This window comes from Melospiza georgiana, chromosome 10 (genome assembly GCF_028018845.1).
Source record: "Melospiza georgiana isolate bMelGeo1 chromosome 10, bMelGeo1.pri, whole genome shotgun sequence".
NCBI classification, from domain to species: domain Eukaryota; kingdom Metazoa; phylum Chordata; class Aves; order Passeriformes; family Passerellidae; genus Melospiza; species Melospiza georgiana.
The window spans coordinates 14,438,415-14,463,103 of NC_080439.1; the positions used below are offsets into that span (position 1 = coordinate 14,438,415).

Here is a 24,689-nt window from a genome sequence, read left to right on the forward strand (position 1 = left end):
AGAAGTACTTAAAAACAGTAAGAGGAACAGGTTCTTTTTAAAGCAATACTCAGAACATAAATTATCACTTATCAATGCGATAATCTGTATGTCATTGTTCAATAGCACTAACAATGTGGTGTTTTTCAAATGTCATGTTCAATAAGAATACTGTGTTCAAAATAAGAATACTGGCTTAATTTTTCATTTCTTTTCTCAGTCAAACAACTTTGGCCCAAATTCTGTAAAACACCCAAGTATTGAGTTCATCACTGCAGGCTCAGCCACAGCCTTTTAAAGGGTATCCTTCACAGCCAGAGTGAAAAGGCTACTAAATGGATCAGGATTTACCACTGGTAAACAAAACGAAGCATTTCGAGTTTACTTTAGAATTTAAATAAAGAAGAAATTTCAAAGCAGCATTACTATTTCTCAAGCTTTGGCGGAGCTGCAGACGATCGCACCGGCGGTAACACTGAGTTCATTCATGGCCGGGACAAACCCCCGCACTGTGCCACCTGAGGACGGCAGCGGGGCGTCGCGGGGGGCTGCGGGCTCAGCCCGGGCCGGCGGACGGGGGCGCAGAGTGCGCGGGGCCGGGGCTGCCCGGGCCGAGCCCGCAGCCCGCGGGAGGCACCGGGGCGGGGCCGGGCACACCCGGGGCAGCGCCCGCGCCCCGCGCGGGAGAGAGGGCGGCCCTGCCCGGGCCCCTGCCCTGGGGGCGGAGGGCCGCGGAAGCCTTTGCCTCCTCCCCCGGCCGTGGCAGGCACAGGAGGAGCAGGCGGCGGTCGGAGTAGCGGCTCCGCGGCCCCAGCCCTGCCCGAGTCGCCGCTGCCGCGCTGAGATGCCGCCCGCCGTCCCGCCGCCGCTGCTGCCGCTGCTGCTGCCGCCTCTGCTGCTGCTGGCGGCGGCGCGTCCCGCCGCCCCCCCGCACAGGTACCGCGCTCTCTGGCCCCGCGTCCCCTCCCCTCCCTTCGTCCCCCGCAGTCGCGTTCCCACCGTGTTTCAGTGCCCGTGACTGCATCAGGGCAGGAGCATTGCCCACGGAGCCCGGCACCCTGCGAGAGCAGCCCGGTGCCCGCTAGTCTGTAAGCTCTCTAACAACAGCAGGATAGGGTGAGGCGTGCCGGTGTCTAAAGCTCGGCAGGGAGTTCGCTCACCCTCGTGTGCTCAGCAGTAGCAGAGGTTCCACGCAGTTTTCCTGGGTTTCTCAAGTGTCCGGAGCCGGCACCAGCACCTGAGCTGAGCCCTGAGCACAGCTGGGCCACAGGGCTCAGCACCACGAGCGGGGCTCAGCACGGGGTGCGTTGTGCTACTGAGGTACAAAAAAGTACCACAGACTTCCTTGATTAAAACATATAAATTCAAAGCATAGAAAGGAATGAGAAGTAATTTTTATATCAATGCTATTTTAACTACTATTATATGTACTATAAAAAGTTATTGCTGATGACTTTTCAATAATTATTTTTCCATTATAATAGCAATTTGCAGTGATACATCACATTGGCACACCACTGCTCTTAGGAAGTAAAAAAGGAGGGAGACATAACAGTCTGTGCTGACCAGAATTAAGGCCTAAGGAGTTAATTTTTTCTACACCTAAGTTCGCACATTAAATTGCACATTCTATGTCAATTACATTACATTACATTACATTTTATGTAAATGATTAAACATATTCCATGTTAGCAATGGCTTTAAATATTTAAGCTGTTGAGACAGTTTGTGCCTCTTATACCAAAAATAAATGAATTTTGTTTTTCTGTTATTCTCAGGCCTACATTTGCATGTGGAGGAGTTGTATCTGGAGAGTCAGGGTTTATTGGGAGTGAAGGATTTCCTGGCGTCTACCCACCAAACAGCAAATGTACTTGGAAAATTACCGTAAGAATTTTTAATAACACAAAATCAGTGCTGAAGACAATGAACAGCAATTTGTTCTGAAACTGTGTTTTACATGGGGTAACATATGTGTAATAATGAACTCAGTAACTCAAACTAGCTCAGCTATCTGGAGCTTTTTAGGGTTGATGTAATATGATAATTGTGGCTGAACCAAACTGGCCTTACCTCATATCAGAAGCAAGTTTTCATTGACTTCCCCGATGCACCTCTAATTGTTTTAAATGAACCCACTTACAAGCAAACATCTCCCCTTCTGTCACTGTGGAAAGCAATAGTGAGTTCTATCAAAGAAAAGATTTGAGGTGGCAAGTATGAAAAGCAAAATTTCTTGGCAAGAAGACATATAAAAAAGTTTCAATCAAACCCATAAAAAATCAGGCAGGTTTGTTTGAAGTGTGCTGCTAGCAGAGTTCTGCCAGCCAGGACATCTGGAGTCTGTCATCCAGGAGGATGACAGCAGTAGGGAAGTGCTGTTACATTTATAAATGACTATGTGAAATGGAACCATGTGGTACAATTGATATTTGGATGCTGAAATGAGACTGTAGGGAAGAGATATCATATTCATGGACAACAGATTCCATGAAACAACTAGGGCTAAATACTCCTGATCTGGATGTCCTTATCTGGTCTGGAGTCAGAGAAGGGGATGTGAATGAATGATTACTCTTCCTCACATCTGCACAAATTAAACCCTCTGAAACTCTTTTTTTACACACAGTTCACCAAGAACTCTTCTGACATTTGGGCCTACAGAAAAAATAGGATGGCATAAAAAATAAGTTTGTGCGTTGACAGGATCACTAAAGACAAGTTCAGTTGAAAGACTGCATCACAGGCTAGGTGCTGGCAGGAGAATAGGATGTCACAGGATAATTGTTTCCTGCTACTATAGAGATGCTGACGCAGAGCAAGAGGCATTGATCTGTTTACAATGTTCAGTTTAAAACAACTCTCGTTCCAAATGAGCGCTGTGATTTTAATCGTTTTATCTGAAAGATGCCAGTGAAGCTGCAGAGCTGCTTTCTGCACCTTTCTGTTGTGTCATGATTGGGGCCTAGTTAGAGGTTACCTTTGAGCCGTGTCTGACCTCATCCCAAAGAGGATGTGAAGCGTGGTGCATGCCCATAAACTTGCTTCCTTGCTGTTGAGGAGCTGAGGTGACAGCAGTCAGCATGGCCCACCTTGCAGTCTGAAGAGCAGATGCAAATTGCATTTGGAATCATACACACATGCCTTAAATAAAAGGGAAAAACATACAGAATTAGTTTACCAGGGTAACTCAGTATTAGATGTTCAAAAGTTCAAAATTTAATCTGGAGGGAGATAATAATTTTGCTTATAACAGCATGAAGTTTTTACCACTAAAAACTTGGATAACAAATGGAGGCAGCACTAAGGAAGCAATTACTGAATCATGCCATGTATCTGCCCTTCATATATGGGGGGTAGAGGGAGAAGAGAACAAATTATTGTACTTAGAAAGTCCATACAGAGTGCTTTAATTGCAGACTTTATGTGGCTGTTGCTAACAAGATGCCAACATCCAGGTGAGCCTGGGCACGGTGAGAAGCATTTCTACAGAGCTGTAGCAGAGCTGTGTCTGCACTTGAGCTTTCTTGACCATGGGAGGAACTCAATGGCTTCTGTCATTTCATGATCACCCTGACTCCCAGTGCTCTGCTGTGCTGCCATTTGACTGCCTCCTGCTTGTCCTTTGTAGTTTGCCCAAAGCCAGAGAAGGGCTGCACAACTGGATAGTCCAGGCTTGCTTGTGCCCTCAGCCCATTTAACACCTGTTTTGTTAAAAATAATGTTCACTAAGCCAAGCTGATTTCGTCTCCCCATCAACTGTAGAATGCTCTGTGTCTTTTGGGTGTGCAGGAAGGATGCAGGGAGGGCAAGGACTAATAAACCTGCAAGACTAAGCCTGTAGTCTCTTTAAAAAGACCATGGTTTACCAAACTGTGGCAAAACGGTACGCTCAAGAGTCTGGTTGGCCTGAATTTATACAAGAAAATCCTTTCACCAAATATTGCTGAGGCTCAGAATAGCTTGTAATAGCACCCAAGTAAGTAAGCCAGTTACACTGCCATGAAGAAATACTCTGTAGTAAATGTTAGTCTTCCTCATTTAGCATCTGGTCTTAGAAAGTGACTAAGACATTTGCCTGTCCGTTTTAGCCAAGGGCTGTGAACACCTTTCTGAAAACAGTCTCCTAATGCAGGATCTGACAAGCCTGCAAGACTGATAGAGACGTTGATTTACTTTATGTCTGGGTCATGAGAAGCGTGAAGCTCTTGTTTTCTCAACTACAGAATTTCATCATCTGCACAAGAAATGCAGGATGAAAGGCAGAATAAGACCTAATTCGTTCTTTAGAGGAAAACAGGTTTAGAAAACATTACAGGTAATACAGATAAAGCAATGTAGCATTCAGGTATCATCTGAAATCTTTCCAACTAGTTTGCTAAAGCTGGAAGAGTCTAACTCAATTATGGTTCTGTTATTTCAAGAGACTGTGACTTTTTCAGCTGGCTAAAGAAAACAGCTTCTCTATTCTAAGAGCTCTAAGAAGTGTTCAGCACATGCTTATGGTTCTATTACTGCCTTGGCAGACTACCCAGCAGCTTTTCACTGGCTTTGCTAAGAAGTCATTTGTACAGCTATTTCCTTTCCTATAGTAACGTACATAGTTTTATCTAAAATATGTCATATACACTTGGTTTTAATACTCTGTAATCCTTCTTGGCCATCACCTCACATAAATGTGTCACATAGTGCGAGAATCTGGACTGCTGTCCTGTGTTTTTCTGGCAGGCTGCTTAGTTCCCATAAAACTCCAACTATATGTGCAACAATAATACTGAAAACTGTCAGAGTTATGTAAGGTTATGTTTTTATAGGTTCAGGAGCTGTGTTCCAGCAGGTTTGCTGACAATAAGCAAAGTTTGAAAAATTTACTTATCAGGGCAGTTGGGAATCTGCCCTGAGGGATCAGAATATTTTACATAAATTTTTCTATGTTTTAAGCATTCATTTTCCTATGTCATTGAAAAACTGCCCTTCCAGTAGAAAACAGGTCTTTACACATTGGTTGTATAGCTGGAAAAGAAAAAGATGACCAGGATCTAGTGCCTTGTCAGGAAGAACAAGCTAATACAAATTTTTAAAATTGGAGATGGAGATAGACAAGCAACTAAGCAGAAATCATAGTTCTTCCCAGGATGTGACTCCAAATAACTTCTACTTCATTCTCAGAAGAGAGAAATAATACATTTGGCTTGCAGGTAGCTGATGTATTTTTCAACTCTACCTGGGACTGCTATAGCAAAGCATACATCAGCATTTTTGTATTAAACATATATCAAAATATATTCTTCAACCCAATACAGGTTTAAAAGTTAGACAAAATATATTTGTGAAAGTTGGCATTTAAGGGGTTTCTTCCCTTCAAAGTAAATAGTCTAAACCGTGTAATTTTGACGAAGAGGCTTTGTACTCAGTCAGAATAATAGAAAAACAGCATCACTACTTTAAAGATAACTGAACTTTGATTAACATTATATGAAATATCTGCAATTAATTATAAACAAAAACAATCTCATGACCTTATTTTGAGGTGTGTTGTATATATGGAATAATCATGCCCTTTTGAAGAGGTTAGTAATTTACACAGATGATTTTAGGGAATTATGCTCTATACAAACTCCCTCTAAAATTTCTTTAGCCTTCCATCGGAGTAAGGCATTAGTTCTGCATCATAATTTTGAACCTAAAGAAATTCATAGAGTTAAAATAAGAAGGGAAGCAGAGAGTGAGTATGGGTCAGTGCCCTCTTTGTGACAAGGAAAGGCAGAGGATGAAGTGCCTCTGTTGTTGAAAGATACCAGCTGGATGGATAAAACAAAAATAAGGCACACCCTGCAGAGGAAGCATCACATCATTCTTCCTTTGACTCCTCCCTCTTTTTTTTTCCTTTTCTTTTAAGAGCTGAATTCCTTCCAGTTCTTCCTCTGAGGTATCCCATCGTACTGCATCAGGCACAGATGTGGCTCAGAGTAAACAATACTGAGTCATGTTGGCCTTTGCTTGCTCCCCCCTGTTTCTCATGGAACAATATTTTAAATGTCCTGGGACAACCATTGGCAGATTTTAGCACATTAGTTCTCAACATTTAAAGAAGAGAATGGTAGAAATCAAAGAAAAGCACAGTTATGCAAAGATGCCTGTATTTAGCACAAAATTTCTTGGGAGTAGCTGCAAACTGGAACAGCTGCTGCCAGAATGTGGAACCAGCATCCTCTGTACTTCATTGTCATCTACTCAGACCACCAAATTTTAACTGATTTAACATACTGGAACAAATTTGTTATTTTTGTGAATGACAATTATTTTAATAAGCAAGTATATTGTAAAAATAAAAGTAATAGCAGTAAGTAGTGACTGTAATTAAGGGCCTGCCATGTTTCTTTAAATGACTTACCTCTCAAAATTCAGCTAAACATGAGCAAGGATTATTCTGACAACTAAAACCTACAGCAGGCTACATGTTAAACCTTTATGACCACGTGGCTGAGTTTTTCCAACACATTTTTTTAGACTGTCATGAAACAGAAGTCAGTACATCTATGGGGAACAGTCTTGACCAAGTTCACATAGACTAAACTGACAGAAGCAGAGATTAAAAGCTACAATGAAATATAATTAGAAAGTGTAGTACAGTACAGTACAGTACAGTATAGCCAGGGGTGGGGAGAGGAGAAGGAAGCAGAACACTGCACAGAATGGCTGATATCATGAACTGGAAAACCTAAGGCTTGAGTGAGTGGCTGACTACAGTTTGGGCTTGGCTGCTTTGCCAGCATCCTCTCCCTCCTGAGCAGGGGTCTGTCCCATGCCCTGTTTCCCTCTGTCCCCAAGAGAGTGGCATGCCCAGGGGCAGAGTGAGTGCCTTGGGGCTGGTGTGAGTAGAGCAGTGCTGGCTCAGTGCACTCCTGGAACAAAGCTGTCAGTGAGCACCATCAGCATTACTGAGCACTAACCACTTGGCTAAATCTGATTGCGACTCTACAAGGACAGCAAAATGACCTTTTTGTACCCCAGAACCAGCCACCTCTCACATTTCCACTTCCTTTGAACTCTGGGAGAGAGCAGGTATATTCAAAGAAGGAATTCAGGCTGAGAAGATAGGGAAAAATCTCCTAAGCACTGATAAAACTGTTTAATCTAATATGCTAGAGCAACTCCTGCTCAGCTTTCAAAAACAGGGGAAGGAAAAGGGGAAATATCTTAAAGACGGGCAAGTTTTAGCCAAAGCTGCAAGACACTGTTGTGGGATATGTTGGACAAACTTATCTGTAGGCATGATAGTTTATTTTAAAACATGATAGCCTTTAAAGGTCACCCCATTTGCATCCTGTCATACCAGTTGTACAAACATGAGAATGACTGTTCCACCCCAAAAGAGCATATGCTATTTTACATACATACTTCTGGAAAAAAGGCTTCTGTCATCTAACTGCCTAAATTTGACTTTATCTAACTAATTTTACTGTCAGTATTTCTGAATTGACTTGTCCAGTCACACAGAGTTTGTAGTATAACTGTAAATAATATTCAGATCTTCTGGCAGGAATACCAAATTCATTTTAGCTCATTTTATGTTAAAATGACCAAGCCTCATTCTCCTTAGGGATTCAGACCAGAAGACAAGTAAATGTGGTAAGAGATTTAGATATGAGAGCAGTGATTCAAGGAATAAATTCAAGATTAGACGAGTTGTGGTTTTGTAGTAGTAGCACTGATGTGTATCAGCACAGGGGCCCTGAATGCATTTTTGAGAGAACTTTGAACTTCAAAGGAAAATTCCCTGAAAGCAGCAGCAGGAACTGCAGTGGAGCTGGTCAGGAAGTGTGCACATGGACCCTGGGCAGCTGAGAACAGCTCAAGCAGAAGTCTGTCCTGCTGCAGGATCAGTATCAGCACTGGGCATAAAAGCAGCCACATGAGAGAGTAACCTGAACACACCTACAGCACATTTTCCAGTACATCTAGAGCTGCTGCCTCTATCAGTATCTTCTGTGGGTTAAAACAGTCACTTTCATTTATAACACTTCCATCTATACTTGACAAGCAATTTTTAACTGTTGAGACTCAATGTTAAAACAGTTTGACAATTTCATATAGGAACAGTTTAGTTTTAGTTTATTTCAAACCAGTGTTTTAAAATGAGTCACTGTTAAGGAATGAAAAAAATTCATGAACTCTTAAATAACGTGGCTTAAATATGAACTTAATGCAGATATATTAAGTGTATGTTTAAAGCAGAAAATTATAGTAGTGTCTCAGTAAAGCAGAACAGCTGCAATTATTTTAATAGCTAACCACTCTACCATGATATGGATTGAATGCAGATAATTACACTTGCCTGTCTAGAGTCCCTCTATACTTTAAAATACTGTTTCCCTTCTTCAGTTCTGTTACACAGCATTAAGTGCTTTATTAGAATAGTTTTCACTTCTCAGTATGCTTATTTTTCTCTTAAAAGCTTGTAACTGTATCCCAGGAAATGTTCTCCTTGTAAACGATTATGTTGTCTTAATTTACATCCTTCTCTGTACTCTTGTCTCTTTTGCAATGTCCACATGCAGACATGTAACAAGATTTGCTCTGACTTATGTTTCCTCAGATGTTTCAGAAAACAAAACTCTCTTCTGTATTGAGGACACCCACTAGTGGTTCTTTTGAATTCTCTGTTTATAGTTTTACATTGTCTTTCCAAATATAATTATTTCACTGCAGCCACTCCAGTGACTAAATATTAGGGTTTTAAAGTGTCATCCATAAAATTTCCAATTTTATTTATAAATGTGAGATGTATGTCAGTAAATTAAAAAACTCCTTCAAACTATGAAACTTGGTAACACAAATCAGAGAGAGAGGCCATTTCATTTGTTTAAAATGGTAAATTATTTTTTCCATATTTTTTTCATGGTAATCTCATCCTCCTCACCTTGCTTAGTGTCAGGGAGCTGCATGGCTGATTCTACACTTTCAGCAGAAAATAAGAGAAACACACCAGGCTGAACTGGTTTATAATTAACTGCATGAGCCTGACTAGCAGATACTCTGGATCAGAAATAAGATAATGGCAAGAGATGGCCAGAGCCTTGTATTAAGGATTGGTCCCAGTTCCTTTAGAAACTGCTGTGCCTGGAATACAGCTGACAAAAAGAGCTCATCTGACCAGGAGGTGAAGGGTACGAAAGCAGTCATGCAAACAGTGGATCTGATAGATATGTGGTCACACTTGCAGATGCACGTCTCCCTCCCTCCCTGTCTGTGCAGGTCCCAGAGGGAAAGGTGGTGGTGCTTTCTTTCCGGTACCTGGACCTGGAGAGCGACACGCTGTGCCGCTACGACTTCGTGGACATCTACAGCGGCCACGCCAACGGGCAGCGCATCGGCAGGTTCTGTGGCACCGTCAAACCGGGGGCCCTGGTGTCCAGCAGCAATAAAATGTTGGTGCAGATGACTTCTGATGCCAATACTGCTGGGAGTGGATTCATTGCCAAGTTTTCTGCAGCAGAACCACACGAAAGAGGTAATTCACCAGTACATATGTGCTGAAGACAAATATTACTCGGCTCTATCCAGAGCCACATTAATGCTTTTAAAAATTTGGTGCCAGAGATATTCTAAGAGTAGTGGGAGAACTGTACCTAGTAGTAAACTGGTAATAACTAGCCGTTAAAAGGGCAAATGAAATTCAAAATAGATAAATGTTGCACATAAGGGGAAAACACCCTAACTTTGTGTACAGTACAGCAGGTTCTGAATTGACTCTTACTGTTTTGGCATGAGATCTTAGGTTTAAAGTAGATAATTCATGAATACAGTAGTTGAGCATCAATTCAGTGCTTAGTGGGTATCCAAAATGAAGCATAAACGTAATAATTTTTAGAAAGAAAATAAAGACCAAACAACAACAACAAAACCCATGCCATTATAAATTCCTAATGCATGTACATCTTGAATAAAGTGTGCCTTTCTGATGTTCCCATCTCAGAACTGAATATGATCAAATTATAGTAAGGAATCAGAGACAACAAGTAAGATAGAGTTAAAAGAGCACCACAAACATAAATATCAACTGCACAGCGTGAACTTCATGCTGAAAAAGAGAAAGTCAAAGGGACTGTAGGAGAGGGCTTTGAAATCATGCCTGGTGGGGAGGAAGTGTGGTGTGGAGGAAGATGGACCTCGGTCCATCTCTTTCAACATAAAAACCAGATGAGCAAGTGACTGCAAAGGAAAGGAGAGGGTGATTTTTCTCTGTGGCCTGTGAAGCAGTAGAACACTGTACCAGGGGATATTGTGGATTGTCTGTTTCTGTCTTGGTTTAAAACCACTTACAAAAACATATCAAAGCAAAATTCATCAGGTATTACTAAAAATAAAGGTATTGCCTGGTGCTTGGGAAGAGTATGAACAGTGAGAGGCTGGGAGGTCACAGGAAGGTGGTATTGCCCTAGTTAGTGACTTTTACAAGGCTTTTGCTATTGGTATGATACCAGACTGGACAGGTTGTTGGGCACAGGCAGTGCAGGCGGTGAGTAATTTATCAGGCCTACCACTTGTAACCTTGTATTGAACGATACAGTAAATAAGTTTGCTCGGATATAGTTAATTTAATGAGAAGGTTCATAGTAATACTGTAGATAAGGATTACACACCTGATGGAGTTTTTAATTTGGAACTGAGGGCAGGAGATATGGAAGAAAAGACCCCTCTCCATCAAGAACACTCCCCAGGCTGCAGTTTCTTTGGGAGTGCATGTTGGCCCCACCATTGCTGCCATGGGCTGTGGGATGGCTCCTCCAGTACCTGTGGCTTCTCCTCCTCCAGCGTTTGCAGGAATGCTTTTCTCTCTCTGTTTTGCTGCCGTTTATTAGCTGTGTTTTCCCAGAGGTGCCCCAGGGGCGGAGGGCTCGGCCGTATCTGGGCGGGCTGTGGCGGAGGCTCCCTCAGCACGGCCGCCGCCCTCAGGGCCCCGCTGTGCTGCCTTGCAGGGGACCAGTACTGCGGGGGCCGGCTGGAGAAACCCTCGGGCTCCTTCCACACGCCCAACTGGCCAGAGCGGGACTACCCCGCGGGAGTCACCTGCTCCTGGCACATCGTGGCCCCGAAGAACCAGGTAAGGCCCTGCTGGCACAGCTCAGGTTCCAGCGCCTGCAGGGACCCACGCTGGCCCGGGACACTGCGATGGCACGGCGGGCACAGGCACGGCCACGCTCCGCCCGTCCCGCCTTCCGCTCCCCCTTCGCCCCAGTGACTCCTGTGCTTCTTCAGCAGGGCCACGCGCTGGTACACTCCCCTAAATGAAACCCATTAAAGCATCTGTGACTGTTGAGGCTTTTAAGCCCAGAAAGGTTTAAACATTATATTCTTAATTCAAAAAATACCATGCAAATGAAGTCAGGGCATGTGATCATCTCAGCACCAAACGTGATGATGACCAGTGCTGCATTTAAGTCTAACAACGTTTGAGCATTTACTATTGAGGTACCCAGGTGGAGCTGATTGAATTTAATAAAAGCAGTTTATTCTATTTCGTATTTTGAAGGCTCCATCGCATAACATGCTTGCTTTATTAGCCAGATGCCATGAGAGCATATGTTCCCACTTCATTAGGAGCTGAGGAGATGTGCCTGCAGACTGAGAGGGCTCTTGTGCCACGCATGGCAAACACAAGTGCCTACACTGTAGGGCAAATCTCAATCCTAGCTGCACATTTTCTGGTTGCTGCTGAGCCATCTGCTCTGTATCTTAGCAGGAGGTATACAGTGATTGAATGTTTTGGTTGACAATCACGTTTGGTAGGTTGCTTTTCTTGCCACATTCAGCTTTTAAAATTCATTTACATATAAAGATGACTTTCCTCTTCATCTTCCGCTCATGACTAATCCTTGAAATAAAAAAAGCTGGCCTAGATAAATATATTCTTCTGATCTTTCCTACTTTTGCATTTACCAAGACAGTTCCTCCCTTGAACTGAAGCAATATGTCAGCTTAGTCTTGCCTGTATTCCTTTTTAATGCATGTTCCTTGTTTGCTAGATACAGGCCATTTAACAGTCCTATAGATAGGCAGTGATTTTTAAACCCTTATCTGTAAACTGCAGATTACTTTGGTGCTTTCCAAATGTCTCTAGATAAGCGTAAGAACTTTTCCTAAGCTCACAGAGATGATTTGAGAACGGCTATATCAGCATAAAAATAAGGGCATTATATCCTGTGCCTTTTGATGATTCTATTCCACAAATCTACCTGTTTCCAAATATATATTATTCATGTACTGCAACAGTGGTTGTTTGCATGGAAAAAAGGCAGAATCTTGACAGTGCCATTTTCCATTAAGTAGTGAATAAGCGTCTCTCTTCAAGTGCACAGAAAAAGCTCCCCAGTCTTCCATTTGCCAGAATTTAGGTGTTGTTGTCTCTATTTCCCTTACATAAGCAAGTGATCAATAAAACAAGGCACTCTTGTTTTGTTGCTTCAAATACAAACCAATAATTACTTAATTTATTACAGAAGATGAAGGAGCTTCTCCTGATCATGAAGAGCTTGTATTCTATCATGAAATACTTATCAGTGCAAAGTGCACTTATTGAACAATAGTGAAGTAGATACAATGGCCTGCTGTTTTGCCTGCTATGGAAAAATTTAGCATTTCTATTCCCAGTTGCATTACTTCTTTCTTTACCATGTTTTTTGATCACAAGCATGTTATTCAGATGGGTATTCCATTTAAAGTGCATTTTTTCATCATGATCCTGAGGGTTTTGAAACAAGCCTGTTAGTCATCTCTGAAATCAAGTCCCCCAAGGTTACTCATACTTCATGGGAAACAAAATTAACAAAATTATGCCTTAAATATCTTAATAGTGCAAAACTATATCCAAGCAAAACTAAGACATCAGGTGATAACAGGCTATCATTACTATGAATGTAGAACAAGATAACTTTTGCTATGTCAGTAATCAAATAAAGTACATGCCATGTACAAATTACTTCCTTTTTTTTTAATGCAATCTTAAAAGATTTAATACCATCTTTTTTGAGTCAGATCTTTATAAAGGTTGATCTACAATCAGCATAAATCAGTCTTGTCATTCAAGCCTTATTTGTGCTATTTATGGGAAGGTGATTTAAATACTGTTGTGCTTCATCTAAAGAAGCAACCTAAATGCATATATTACCTCTGTTTCCATGCAGCAGTTGGGTTGTGTTTCCCTTCCTTGCCCACTTGATTGACAGAGTCATTCTGCAGAACTCCATTTCAGAGTAGTAGATTCCATTTCTGTTTTCTTGTACATTGTTGTTTTTTGTTTTTTTTTTTCTTTAAGTAGAAAATTCCATAAATAAAAGTAATTGGAGATAATAGCATAAATACTGAAATACCAGCATGATACTATTTCACATTTATGACTTGTAAAGCCTCAACAATTATGGGCATCTGACATGGAAACACTGTTCCTTTCAGTACTTACTGTCTCTTGTGTTTAGTTTTACTATTTGCTAATTTTCTTTCTATCAACATTTTAATTTTTAATGTTTTTAATTCTGCATCAAGTATACACAGCATTGGCAACCACAGTGATTTAAGCCCTGCTGTTAATGAAGTCAGTGAAATGCCTTGTATCAACTTTGCCTTTGCTTTTTCTTTAGTGTATCTTTAAAGATGCAGTGACATTAAAAGCTCCTTTTCTGCTGCTTACACTTGCTGTAGTTATTTTAAGAGCATTGTAACACCTAACACCTACTAACATTCACTCATGAAAATAGCTTTATCAGAAGTTATTGAACTTGCATACATTTGAGAAGAAAACATTTTACAGAATACTAGAGTCATATGCTGAACTATTAGTTGGAGAGATCATGTGGATTAAAATACTTCAGAATTAAGTGGATTAAGGAATTTTCCTTCATTGAAAGAAAAATTAAATAGTACTTTATATGAAGATGTCACTTACTACAAGAAGTATTAATAAATTCTGCATGTCAAAACCTTAATGATTTATTTCCATTTTCCCTTTAGCTGATAGAGTTAAAATTTGAGAAGTTTGATGTGGAAAGAGACAACTACTGCAGATATGACTACGTTGCAGTGTTTAATGGTGGGGAGATCAATGATGCCAAAAGAATTGGGAAGTACTGTGGAGACAGTCCACCAGCGTAAGTAACCTCCTCCAGGTGGGGACTTCACTGCCACTGTGTGTCATTTTGCTAACAGCTCTGTCCAAGGCTTCTAAAAGATTTTAATTTTTAAATTAAATGCAGTGTTTTGTACCTCCAACAGAGCATGTAGAAATTGCTTAGTATCTTGTCTCTCTCTAGGTTTTCTCTATTTTCTCTCTCTCTCCATGACTAACCCTGGCCCCAGCCCGTGTTCTCTGCTGTCCCACAAGCCTCATCAGCCACTGTGTAACAACCCCAGTGCTCCTGATACTGGTGGGGCACCAATAGTAGTGGCAGCTGAACATGATGTGTGTGTTTGGATTATAGATATTGAAGAACCAGGACCCAGCTGAGCTCTCTGGCCCCTTGGCTCATTCCTCACTTTATCTGACTCACTTTCCTCTCAGCCCTTTTTAAAAAGACAGGATACACAGACTGGGTCAGATCTTTCAGATTTGGCCTTGTAGTCCTGGTGTTCAGGAAGCAGAACAAAGCTCTTGGCAGCTGATAATCAGTGAATCAGTGCCCTCCTATGTCCACAGGCTGTGTTGATACTGCAGCAAGGAAAGTCTGATCTGGGCACCCACCATGGCAGCTGTAAATCCAGAGAATTCCAGTTAATCAGCCCCTTACTTTTGGTTAAGTCAGACCTGGCCATCAGAGTAAACTGATTTCTGATAATCTGCCAAAAAAAAAGGAAAACAATGACAAGTTTTTACCTCAAAGACCTCATTAAGGGTTCAAAGAAATCCTGGGTTATCAAAATCTAATAATTGACAAAAAGTGAGCCCACAGAAGTAATAACCCAAAACATTTTATTTTTTGCTGGGTTTCTTGAAGAGTTGCAGCTTAAGCAATTTTCTTACTTAAGGAATTTTCATAGCCTTTCCAATTGTGCAATATCTTTTTTACTAAACAAAACCAAATTTTAAAACACCCCATTTACTTACTTCCCCTGTGTACAGAGGATTTCTTCAATGTATTTTCCCACTTTCCTAATCTGACCCCTTCCATTTCATGGAAGTGAAGTTTGCAATGAAGTCACTGGGAAGAACTGAACAATACTCATATTGACATAAACTTCAGGAATCAAGAGTTTTAGGTGATTAGTGGAAATGAGTTTCATCCTCAAAACACCAGTGTGTGACATGCCAGCAAAGAATCGTGTATTTTTCAGTATTAGTGTGGAGTGTTGGGGGTTTTTTTAAGAATGTTATTAATGCTTTTTGGCTTTGACATGTGAAAGAATGGAAATATTTTATTTTGTTTTTCTATTTTAGGCCTATTCTGTCTGAGAAAAATGAGCTGCTCGTTCAGTTTTTATCTGATTTAAGCTTAACAGCTGATGGCTTTATTGGCCATTACAAATTCAGACCAAAAAAGTTACCCACAACTACAGCTCTGCCTACAACCACAACAGTCCCTGCTACCTCAAGTAAGTCTTACTGGCTCTATTTCATTTCCTATAAAAATTAATTATTCCAGGACAAGGAGAGAGTTACAGAAATACAAGATAGAAATTATATTAAAAATTCAAGTTTTACGGTTTGTTAGTATTTTAAATGTTGAAGGAATTAATGAAAATTAATATACTCAGGGGAGTACTGGAATATACTCAAGAGACAATGCACTCAACATTCTCAAAGGAAATCTATTCAGGCAAGAGTTTAGTGTAAAAGTAACTTACCCCACCTGAGAGAATTTTCCTGTCTCTTTTCAATTTTGGACAGTTAACTAGCACATTCCATAGAAGAATGAAGAAGCTAATTTCTGTTTAATAAAAATTTCTGAATATTTTGGGAAATAGCTTTATTTAAAGGAACTCTTTCTTCTAGACAAGTTGATATGTAAAAATCTTACTGTGTTTTTCTTCATACAGTTTTTAAGATCAAGCAAAATTGGTATGGAAGCCAATTGAGCCCTCTTCAGGTTCTGTCAAAACCCTGTCAATATGACACTCTCCTAGAATAATTTTTATTTGAAAATATTTAGTGATTGGAACTCAGAGAGAAATATGTCTCACTAAAAGTCAGTCTCCTTTTGTATATGAGACAAGACAGCATATATGAAAGATCAGAGCTGGATTTCTCTAAAGGTGTTGCCAAAAATACCTCATTACTGAGATATTGAAGGGATTAATTCTTAGAATTTCTATAACCTGAATGTGAAGCATTTCAGATACAATTATAGCAGAAAACCAAATTATTTATGATGTTTTTGCAAGACATTACCTGATTTGTACTTAAAACACATCACAAATCAGGGCAGCAATTGCTTGTTGGCAGGAAACCAAGAAGCTGTGGTGCTTTAATCTGTTAATGAAGGTATTCAAAATAGATGAAAATAAACATGAAAAAAAGGAAACCATAGTGACCTGTAAATCATTCTGATGTGACTCTAACAATAAATAATTCAGCTCTTCTTCACTCTAAAGCACTTGTTAGCGACCTTGTTGGTTGAAACACTTGGTCTCAAGTAATCCAGGCTGTCAGTAACCCTGTTCAGGGTTTTGCACAGGCAAGAGAGGTGAAATTTACCAATTAATTCCAAATCAATTTTCATGACAGCATCAGTGTTAGAAAATGCAAACATGCCGCTTCATCTTAGAGAGGGCAACAGAGGCAAAGAGTTCAAAAGACTTGTCAGGCAGACAGAAATAAGAAGTCCTTTCAAGGTGTGATCAGTTTTGCACAGTGTAGGCATTTCTGATCTTCAAAACAAACCACAGCAAACCAAACCTCTACAGTTCAGTTACATTTCTGAGCCATCATTTGCATCCAGAAGTGTCCAGTTCAAAGAGACTCATCTTATTATCTTGCAGATCAGATCTGTTTAAACTTGCACACAACTCCAGGCATGAATAAAATATTAAACTTTAGTAAGCTCTTATAAGAATTACATCAGATTTTATGTAATAAACAAATATTAGTAGTTGCAGAAATAAATAAATGCTATAAATAAATTTGTAAAAGTAATGAAGATTAATCCAATACCTGTGGTGAGGTATTTGACTTCCTCATATCTGAAAGTCATAATGCATAAAGTCATGCATTTTCCTGTCAGTGTGCCTACATGTAAAGTTGTAGGCAACTAAACTTTTATTTTAGTTCTCCAGTTCATGTTTTGCTAAAGTACCTTACAAACAATAGACAGCCTCTGCTGACAAGTCATAGCAAAGCTGGTCACCAACCAAAATTTATTAAACTGAAAAAAAATGAAAGAAAAAAGCACCCTAAAAGGACCAAACAAGATATTTTGTAACACATAATCCTAGTTTTAAATTTAGAAAAAACAGAGCACCTCAGTAAATTTTTGGCAGCTACCATGATGGCATACACTTGGGACTCATCTACCTGCTGAATTTCCTAACCTGCTACTATGGATGCTAACTTTAAAGAATCAAGAAACATTAAATTCTAAATTTTTGGTGTGCTGTGTGTACCATTGAGATAGGAAGCACTTGCCAGACCTGTATCATTGACATAGTAACTTGTTCTTTAAAACACTTTTCCTTGTGGGAGGCATTTAACTTTCTAAAGACTCAAATACCAATAAGAAAGATGCCAGGTGTATTCAGTTGTTTATAAACAAAGCATTCCATTTCAGAAAGGAAATGTCAATCCCTAATGTTAACTCCATACTTCAAACATCTTGTTTCAAAATGTCATGAAGAAAAACTATGCAACACTACCTGACATGAAGCTATGTGAAAAATTTGGGAAAAAAGGGTCAGGAATTTGAACTCTGATCCCTTTCATCACAGTGCCATAATTTCCAATAAAAGGCCACCCCCTCCCAGGGAAGTGTTACTGTAACATCCTGTTGTGGTATTCCAGGTGTTCTACTAGGGCTGTGTAGCAGCAGCAGTGACAGGCTTCAGATGCCACACAAATCTTGAGTGACATCCCATTCTCTCAGGCTGCTGGAACAGACACAGCTGAGACACCTGAATAGACAATGACAGGAGGTGACAGCAGAGAAAAGGAATATTGTTACTGTGGTGCTTATCCCTGAAATGCCAGGTCTAGCTCATGCATACATCAGGATTATTAATCCTTCTTCTTGTCTTTTTTGAACATTGTGCTTTTTATTTGTAGCAAATGCTTCATTTCGGTTTCAATTTACTTTTTTCCCTTCAAAAAGCTGTGAAACCTACAGTTGCCCTGTGCCAGCAGAAGTGTAAAAGGAGTGGGACTCTGGAAAGCAATTATTGTTCAAGCAACTTTGGTAAGGAAGCAGTTTCTTTTTATTTATCCATTCTCTACTGTGTTTTTACACTCAAGGAAATTTTCCCAGATGGAGTTCTGGGTTTCCATTAATATATAGGCTAATATTTTTACATCAACTTATCTATGTATCTGACATCAGTATCTGTGTTTCACTCATTACATTCTTGGAGATATTCTAAAATAGGCACTGCACAGATATCTGAGACAAACTTAACTTCTCAATCTGAGAAGCAAATGACAATGTAAGACAACCCCAGGATTCATTGATTCAGTTACTCTGTTGTCATCTCCATTTTCTGTAACCAGCCAAGACTGTTCCACAACACAGTGTATGTGCTTCCAAAATGCTTTGAAAAGAAATTAGAAGGGATGGAAGCTTCCAAGCACTGCTTTCTGCACACAGACATAAATCAATCAGGAAAAACAGTGTCTGCTGTGCATTAGCATGGCACTAGCACTGCTGATCTGCTCAGTTATGTGTCTGTATTTCCCCGTATTATACTGCAATCTTTTTTTAATCCCCTATAACATGCCTGGCAATTTGATGGGAAAACTCCCTGCCACTACCCTAATTTCATTTTAAGCTGAGTCTCTCTTACTGCACTGCTAATCCCATGAGATCTGAGGGATCTGAGGGCAGCTTTGCCTGATGGTGCCCAGCAGCAGGGGAGCTGTGGCTGTGCCCTGGGGCAGGGCAGACTCAGGGAGCCCTGATGGTGCCCAGCAGCAGGGGAGCTGTGGCTGTTCCCTAGGACAGGGCAGACTCAGGGAGCCCTGATGGTGCCCAGCAGCAGGGGAGCTGTGGCTGTGCCCTGGGACAGGGAGCACTCAGGGTGCACTCAGGGAGCCCCTCCCAGCCCTGACCACAGCCCCTTCCAACCCTCAGGCTGGTCCAAGACAACAGAAACAGGTAGGGAAAACAACCCAAACCATAAATGGTCTCCTCTTACTGACCACACCCCAGCTTTGTGGCTCATGGTAAATGACACTACATAAAGCTTGTTTTTTTCCTCTAGCATTACAGTAAGAAATCACATTGTTCTCTCCCAACGTCTGTCAAATACTTGACATTTTTCAGTCTTTTCTGTGACAGGAGTGAGAGTAAAAATACTTTATATGCTACTGTGAATGCGAGCATATCCTAAGGTACGAATAAGAACTCTGTTCATAGAATATTGTTTACTTGAAGTTTATTTGCAGAATTTATGATTTTAGAAAATAATAACTATTTCTCTTTCATCATGCATTTCATTTTATTGTTCCTAGAAATATAGCTGCAATACCCAGCAGTTTAACATCCACAGTTCTTTCTTGATTGACCTGGAACATTCTATTTAATTAAAAGCTCTGCATTAGAGGAAGATAATGTAAAAATTTACAAAATAGCAAAATGTGGATGCAGTTTTGTAAAATAAATCTGGCTGTACCTACTTGGTAATTGAAGATCAAATTTATCCTAGGATAGAATATCTGATGTAAAAAGATGACCTGAGAAGAAACCAAATTGTTAATACCAATTACCATTTCCTTTGGATAAATAAAGATGGCTTAACAGTTAATTTAGTCATCCTAGGGAAAGAAAGTGTCTTGATTTTCATACTGAGAGGTCTTTGGGAGATATGATGGTAACTAGAGATCTGTAAATACATTCAGTGAAATAAGTAAGTTTGTATTAGGCCTCAGGCAGACCAAAATCTAGTTCTTATGGCATTAACTATTCCCTGCTACTCATGTGGGAATGTCAGAGAGCTGAGAATTCTGATTTTGGCTAGAAGAATTTCAATTCAACTGCTGCACAATTTGAAAATGACACATTAAAAGTAGTATCAAATTGTACAGTTTAACTGAAATCAGAGAACTGGGCTTGCATGAGACTGACACATTGTAGAACAGTTTCATAGTTGGTGCCACCAAAATTTGACAGTAGTGAGTTAGTTATTAGCAGTGATACTCATATTTTTAGTAAGTGTTCCCAGTACTGTTTGTTTCCTTATTAGGCACTAATATACCTAATACATTTTTATGATGCCTCAAAAATTTTGTCTAAAAATAATAAAAATGTACCAAATATATCAAATGTCTTTTCTTCTAGTAATAACTGGAACTGTAATCACAACAGTAACACGGGCTGGCAGTCTGCATGCAACAATATCCATCATTAATGTATATAAGGAGGGGAATTTAGCAATCCAGCAAGCTGGCAAGAATATGAGTGCCAAAATTCTTGTTATGTGTAAGCAGTGTCCTCTCATCAGGAGAGGTAAGTACACAGTAATAACTGCTTTGTGTGTTTATAAAAGATAACAGTTATAAAAACTGCTATTAGAAATATGGACACAAAAATCAGTAAAATTACCATGTTTTTTTTTTCTATAATCAGCAGTTAGTATTAAAATAAATTTGAAATAACCAGTAATCCAGAGGTTTATCGCATTTTTCTGTTTTTCTGGAAAAAGATTAGGCTCACGTGGATCACAGGAGTTTGCAAAACTTTTTTCTTTAAAAGCCTCGTGATGCAAGATAAAATCTGATTTTCATCTTTATCTCTCAGATGAAGCTGAGATAGATTTGGTGTTTACATGTATGTATTTTGGAGCTAGTTTTTATACACAGCTGTTTATAAGGGAAAGACAACAGCCTGCTAAACCTGGAAGAGCAGTGTCTCACAGGAAATGGCAGAAAATCAAGTTCCACTCTTGTGGATCTCCTGAATGTATTTATAGCTTCACAGAAATACTCATAGCATTAAGCCCACTTTGTATCTGCAAACAGCCAGTACTGCTAAAAGCTACCTTAAGTAATATACAGAGATCAACCAACATAAATTCCAGTTAATTGTGGTAAAGGTGTTAAAAGAAATAGTGAGAGCATTTTTTTATTGAAGTAACTAAGTAAAAAATAAAGCTGTTTTTAGCTTTGCCTCATAAGTAAACAGGTAGAACATGAGAACATAAACAGAGTCATAGCAGGAAACAGTCAAAGTAATTTAATAAGCATCAAAAAAATCCTGATATCATTTCAGATACTACCAGTGCTTAAGCATATTAACTCAAAGTGGGCAATAACAAAGTGAAAAATCATGATCAGAAATTAGCTTTTGCCTTTAGTTATCTGAAAACAGCACACTGGGAGACATAATAATGTCCTTGGTGAAACAAACTGTCTCCTTTTAGGCAGACTTCTGGCTCCAAACCACTTCTGTTTCTCATCCTAAATCTCAATGAATTATTTAAGAGCCATTACATAATATCTGAACTTTTCTGTTTATATCCCTGTGGTACCATTCCTCTCAGCCCAAGACCTTGCAAATCCCCAACCCTTCTAAGGCATAAAAATACACAGATCCAATTGAATTATCCAAAGCCAGGTCTTAATACTCATTAAGCCCACCTTGCCTGAATGCTTCTGTATTTACCTAGAGAATGTTTACATTTCTGAGGAGGGAAAAGGAATGAGAGGATTTAAGAGCATTATTGCTTAAGGGCAGTAACCTATAAGCTGAGCAAATGTGAAAATATTGAAAATTGAAACATATTCCACCCTGGGTGACAGTGGTTAGGTTATCCAGTGTTGATGGGCACTTCTAGTGCCTCTCAGACTTGACCGTCTGTGTTTAAAGAGTATCCCCTATATATTTAATTATGTAGTAGACACTTAGCTGTGCATCTGCTTGATTTTTACGTTACTAGTTTGTGGTGTAACAAGTATGGCAAAGATGGGTAAGGGAGTAAATGCTGCAGGTAGGAAGGAAGAAATGTTGGAAGGCATTGGTAACAAACACTGAAATGAACAGAAACCACAGGTCAAGAACTGTACTTACCACCAAATGATGTCCCAGATTTCTGTCTTGTAATCTCATTCTCTCCCTTCTAGGTTTAAACTACATCATCATGGGCCAGGTAGAAGAAGATGGCAGAGGCAAAGTCTATCCCAACAGCTTTGTCATGAGTTTTAAGACTAAGAACTCAAAGATCCTAAATGCCTTGAAAAACAAAACATGTCAAAATTGAACTCTGCAGCTGTGTTCTATCATCTGTCTTGAACAATCATTTTACCTTAGCCTAAGTCATGGAAATACAAGTGACTGCCAACAGTACAACCATGCTGACCCTTCCTCCTCTCCTGTCCACATAAGGACAGCTGGCACAAAGTGAAATCCATTCCATGTACCAGATGAGAACAGACCCTCCTAAGGCTGAAAGCCGAAGATTTGCAGCACAGTCATCTGATCTCATAGAAAAATTCTAATTACTTGGAAGATGTTAATTTATAACTGTCCAATTTTTTAAGGAGTTTTGTACGTAAAATAAGAATTCTAAGTGCAATATTTATAGCAACTCAGTTCAACTTAGCTTTTTTCTCTAAAGTTGTTTTATTACATGGATTTCTGCATTATTATCAGTGCTTAATAAAATATTTTAAGATTAAATCATCCACCAACTAGTTATTAATTATTTATAAAGTGGGGCAGCTAAATATAGAAACTGTTTTTTGATCATTTACATGCTTTTGATGGTTTGGGCCTTGCACATCGTAACTGACACTACACTTCCTTGCTGATTAAGGGTCTGATTTTCCTTTCATGGAAGTCAGTGAATCATTGATCAGAACAGGAACTCTTCAAAGAATTAGACAGCTGTAAACCAGCACCACACTTTTCTCCACTGATGACCATCTGCTTAGTAAATGTCACTGTTAAGTTCTGTAAGGTAATAAGGTAGAGGAAAGTAGGAATTAATTTAGTTGTGGTAAGGTGCATATAGAATCTAAGATCCCTTTAATTATTTATTTTACTTGTATATAAATACCAGAGCAGAGTTCTTTGGATGATCTGTGACCGTGGGCAGGAAACCAATGCAATAAATGCAGATTGCCGTTCCCTTCACTGATGGATTCTCACATGTAATGCCAAGAGGCACTGCCCCAGTGTGCAGCTCAGCAGCCTCTCCTCCAAAGGCTTTATGGCTAGCTGGGCTGGGGACAAAAGGATCAGAGGGGGGCACAGAGGTACAAAGAGGCTCTGCTGGCAGCTCACATCCTACAGCTCAGTGCTGCAGCCACACTTCACAGATTGCACTGCCCCACTGACCAAACCAGACAGCATTTCTCTCTGGAACCAACAGCAACATTTGGTTGCAAAGCAGATGTAGTTTTGTAATTTTAAAACTTATAAATCAGATGTTTAATTTTCCAGCATTAATTCCTATGCAGACTAAGGGATTTTATGCACAGTGCTCTCTGCATTTCTTGGCAGCAGCCTGGGGAAAAGCAATGTGGAAATCATGCTCTGAGCTGTCTTGAACTACAACAATCTATTTTTATTTATGATGACATGGCCATCTGTCACGCAGCTTTTTTCAGTGAGGCAAGAAAGGACTGGCAGCTTACTCATCATCTGCCAAATGGAAGGTAGGGAGAGCTCCTGCCTGCTCTTCTCAACGCTCCCTTTACACCAGTTCCTTTCCCCAGTCATTGCACTGGTAGCAGTAGGCCTGAAACAGGGAACAGAGGAACATGGAGCAGCGCCAGTTTTCTCAAGTAAGAGTTGGTTATACAACACAGGTAACAATTGTTGCAAGTTTTAAACCCAGTTTGTAGCAACTGTAAACTTAAAACATTTTAAATCCACCTTGCAACCAAATAAAATCAAAATTATCTAATCACAATTTCTGAAATGATTTCTACAGAAATAACAAGACCATAGTTCACCAAGAGAGTAAAGTAAGCTTTCAATCATCATTGATTTTGACCTTCCTGCTCCAAATGCATGCTTGAAAATTTTCATCTCCATTTTTCATTTATCAAGCTAAAGCTAGCTCTAAGACAAAACCAACATTAATATGAAAGGGAAGAAAAAGCCTTTTCCAGTTATCTAAAAAACTTAGTCCTTTCAAGACTTGCAGCAACATTTGTAGAAGGAAACTCTGAATCCCATAGCCAAATTAACTCCAGTTTCCCTAATTTTTTTTTTACATGTAAAATTTTGTTTCTGTGCCTGTCTAGAACTATTCTGTCAGTGAGCATAAGGGAGACCTTGGAACAGCCTGTACTAAAATGTCAAATGAGAAAGCAATAGCATATTTAACACAGGTGAACTAGAAACATATAAATTATGAGAAAAAATACAGTGCAGAGCACTTGGTACCGATTAGTAGCCACAAAGCTTGGAATAGCACAGCACTTTTCAAATAAAACAGAGATGTATAACATGATATAACTGAGGTATGGCAGAGAACAATCTTTCTGTCTCTCTCATTCTGCAGGTTTGTATTTCAGTGACAAGTAAAAACTCCTGAATTCCCAATCCAAAACCCTTGAGAGCCCTGAAGTG

The 24,689-nt window shown here is 39.8% G+C and overlaps 1 protein-coding gene across 1 annotated transcript in view; it reads left to right on the forward strand.

The window, feature by feature from the left end:
* The window catches only part of PCOLCE2 (procollagen C-endopeptidase enhancer 2), a 52,851-nt gene extending 29,674 nt beyond the window's left edge, over positions 1 to 23,177 (forward strand). Inside the window, exons 3-10 of the mRNA XM_058031408.1 lie at positions 1,758 to 1,866; positions 9,238 to 9,493; positions 10,962 to 11,086; positions 13,990 to 14,126; positions 15,410 to 15,564; positions 18,273 to 18,356; positions 20,451 to 20,618; positions 22,232 to 23,177. Coding sequence (XP_057887391.1) covers positions 1,758 to 1,866; positions 9,238 to 9,493; positions 10,962 to 11,086; positions 13,990 to 14,126; positions 15,410 to 15,564; positions 18,273 to 18,356; positions 20,451 to 20,618; positions 22,232 to 22,368 — 1,171 coding nt within the window. The 3' untranslated portion in view covers positions 22,369 to 23,177. The remainder of the gene's footprint in view (positions 1 to 1,757; positions 1,867 to 9,237; positions 9,494 to 10,961; positions 11,087 to 13,989; positions 14,127 to 15,409; positions 15,565 to 18,272; positions 18,357 to 20,450; positions 20,619 to 22,231) is intronic.
* The last annotated feature ends 1,512 nt before the right edge of the window (positions 23,178 to 24,689 follow it).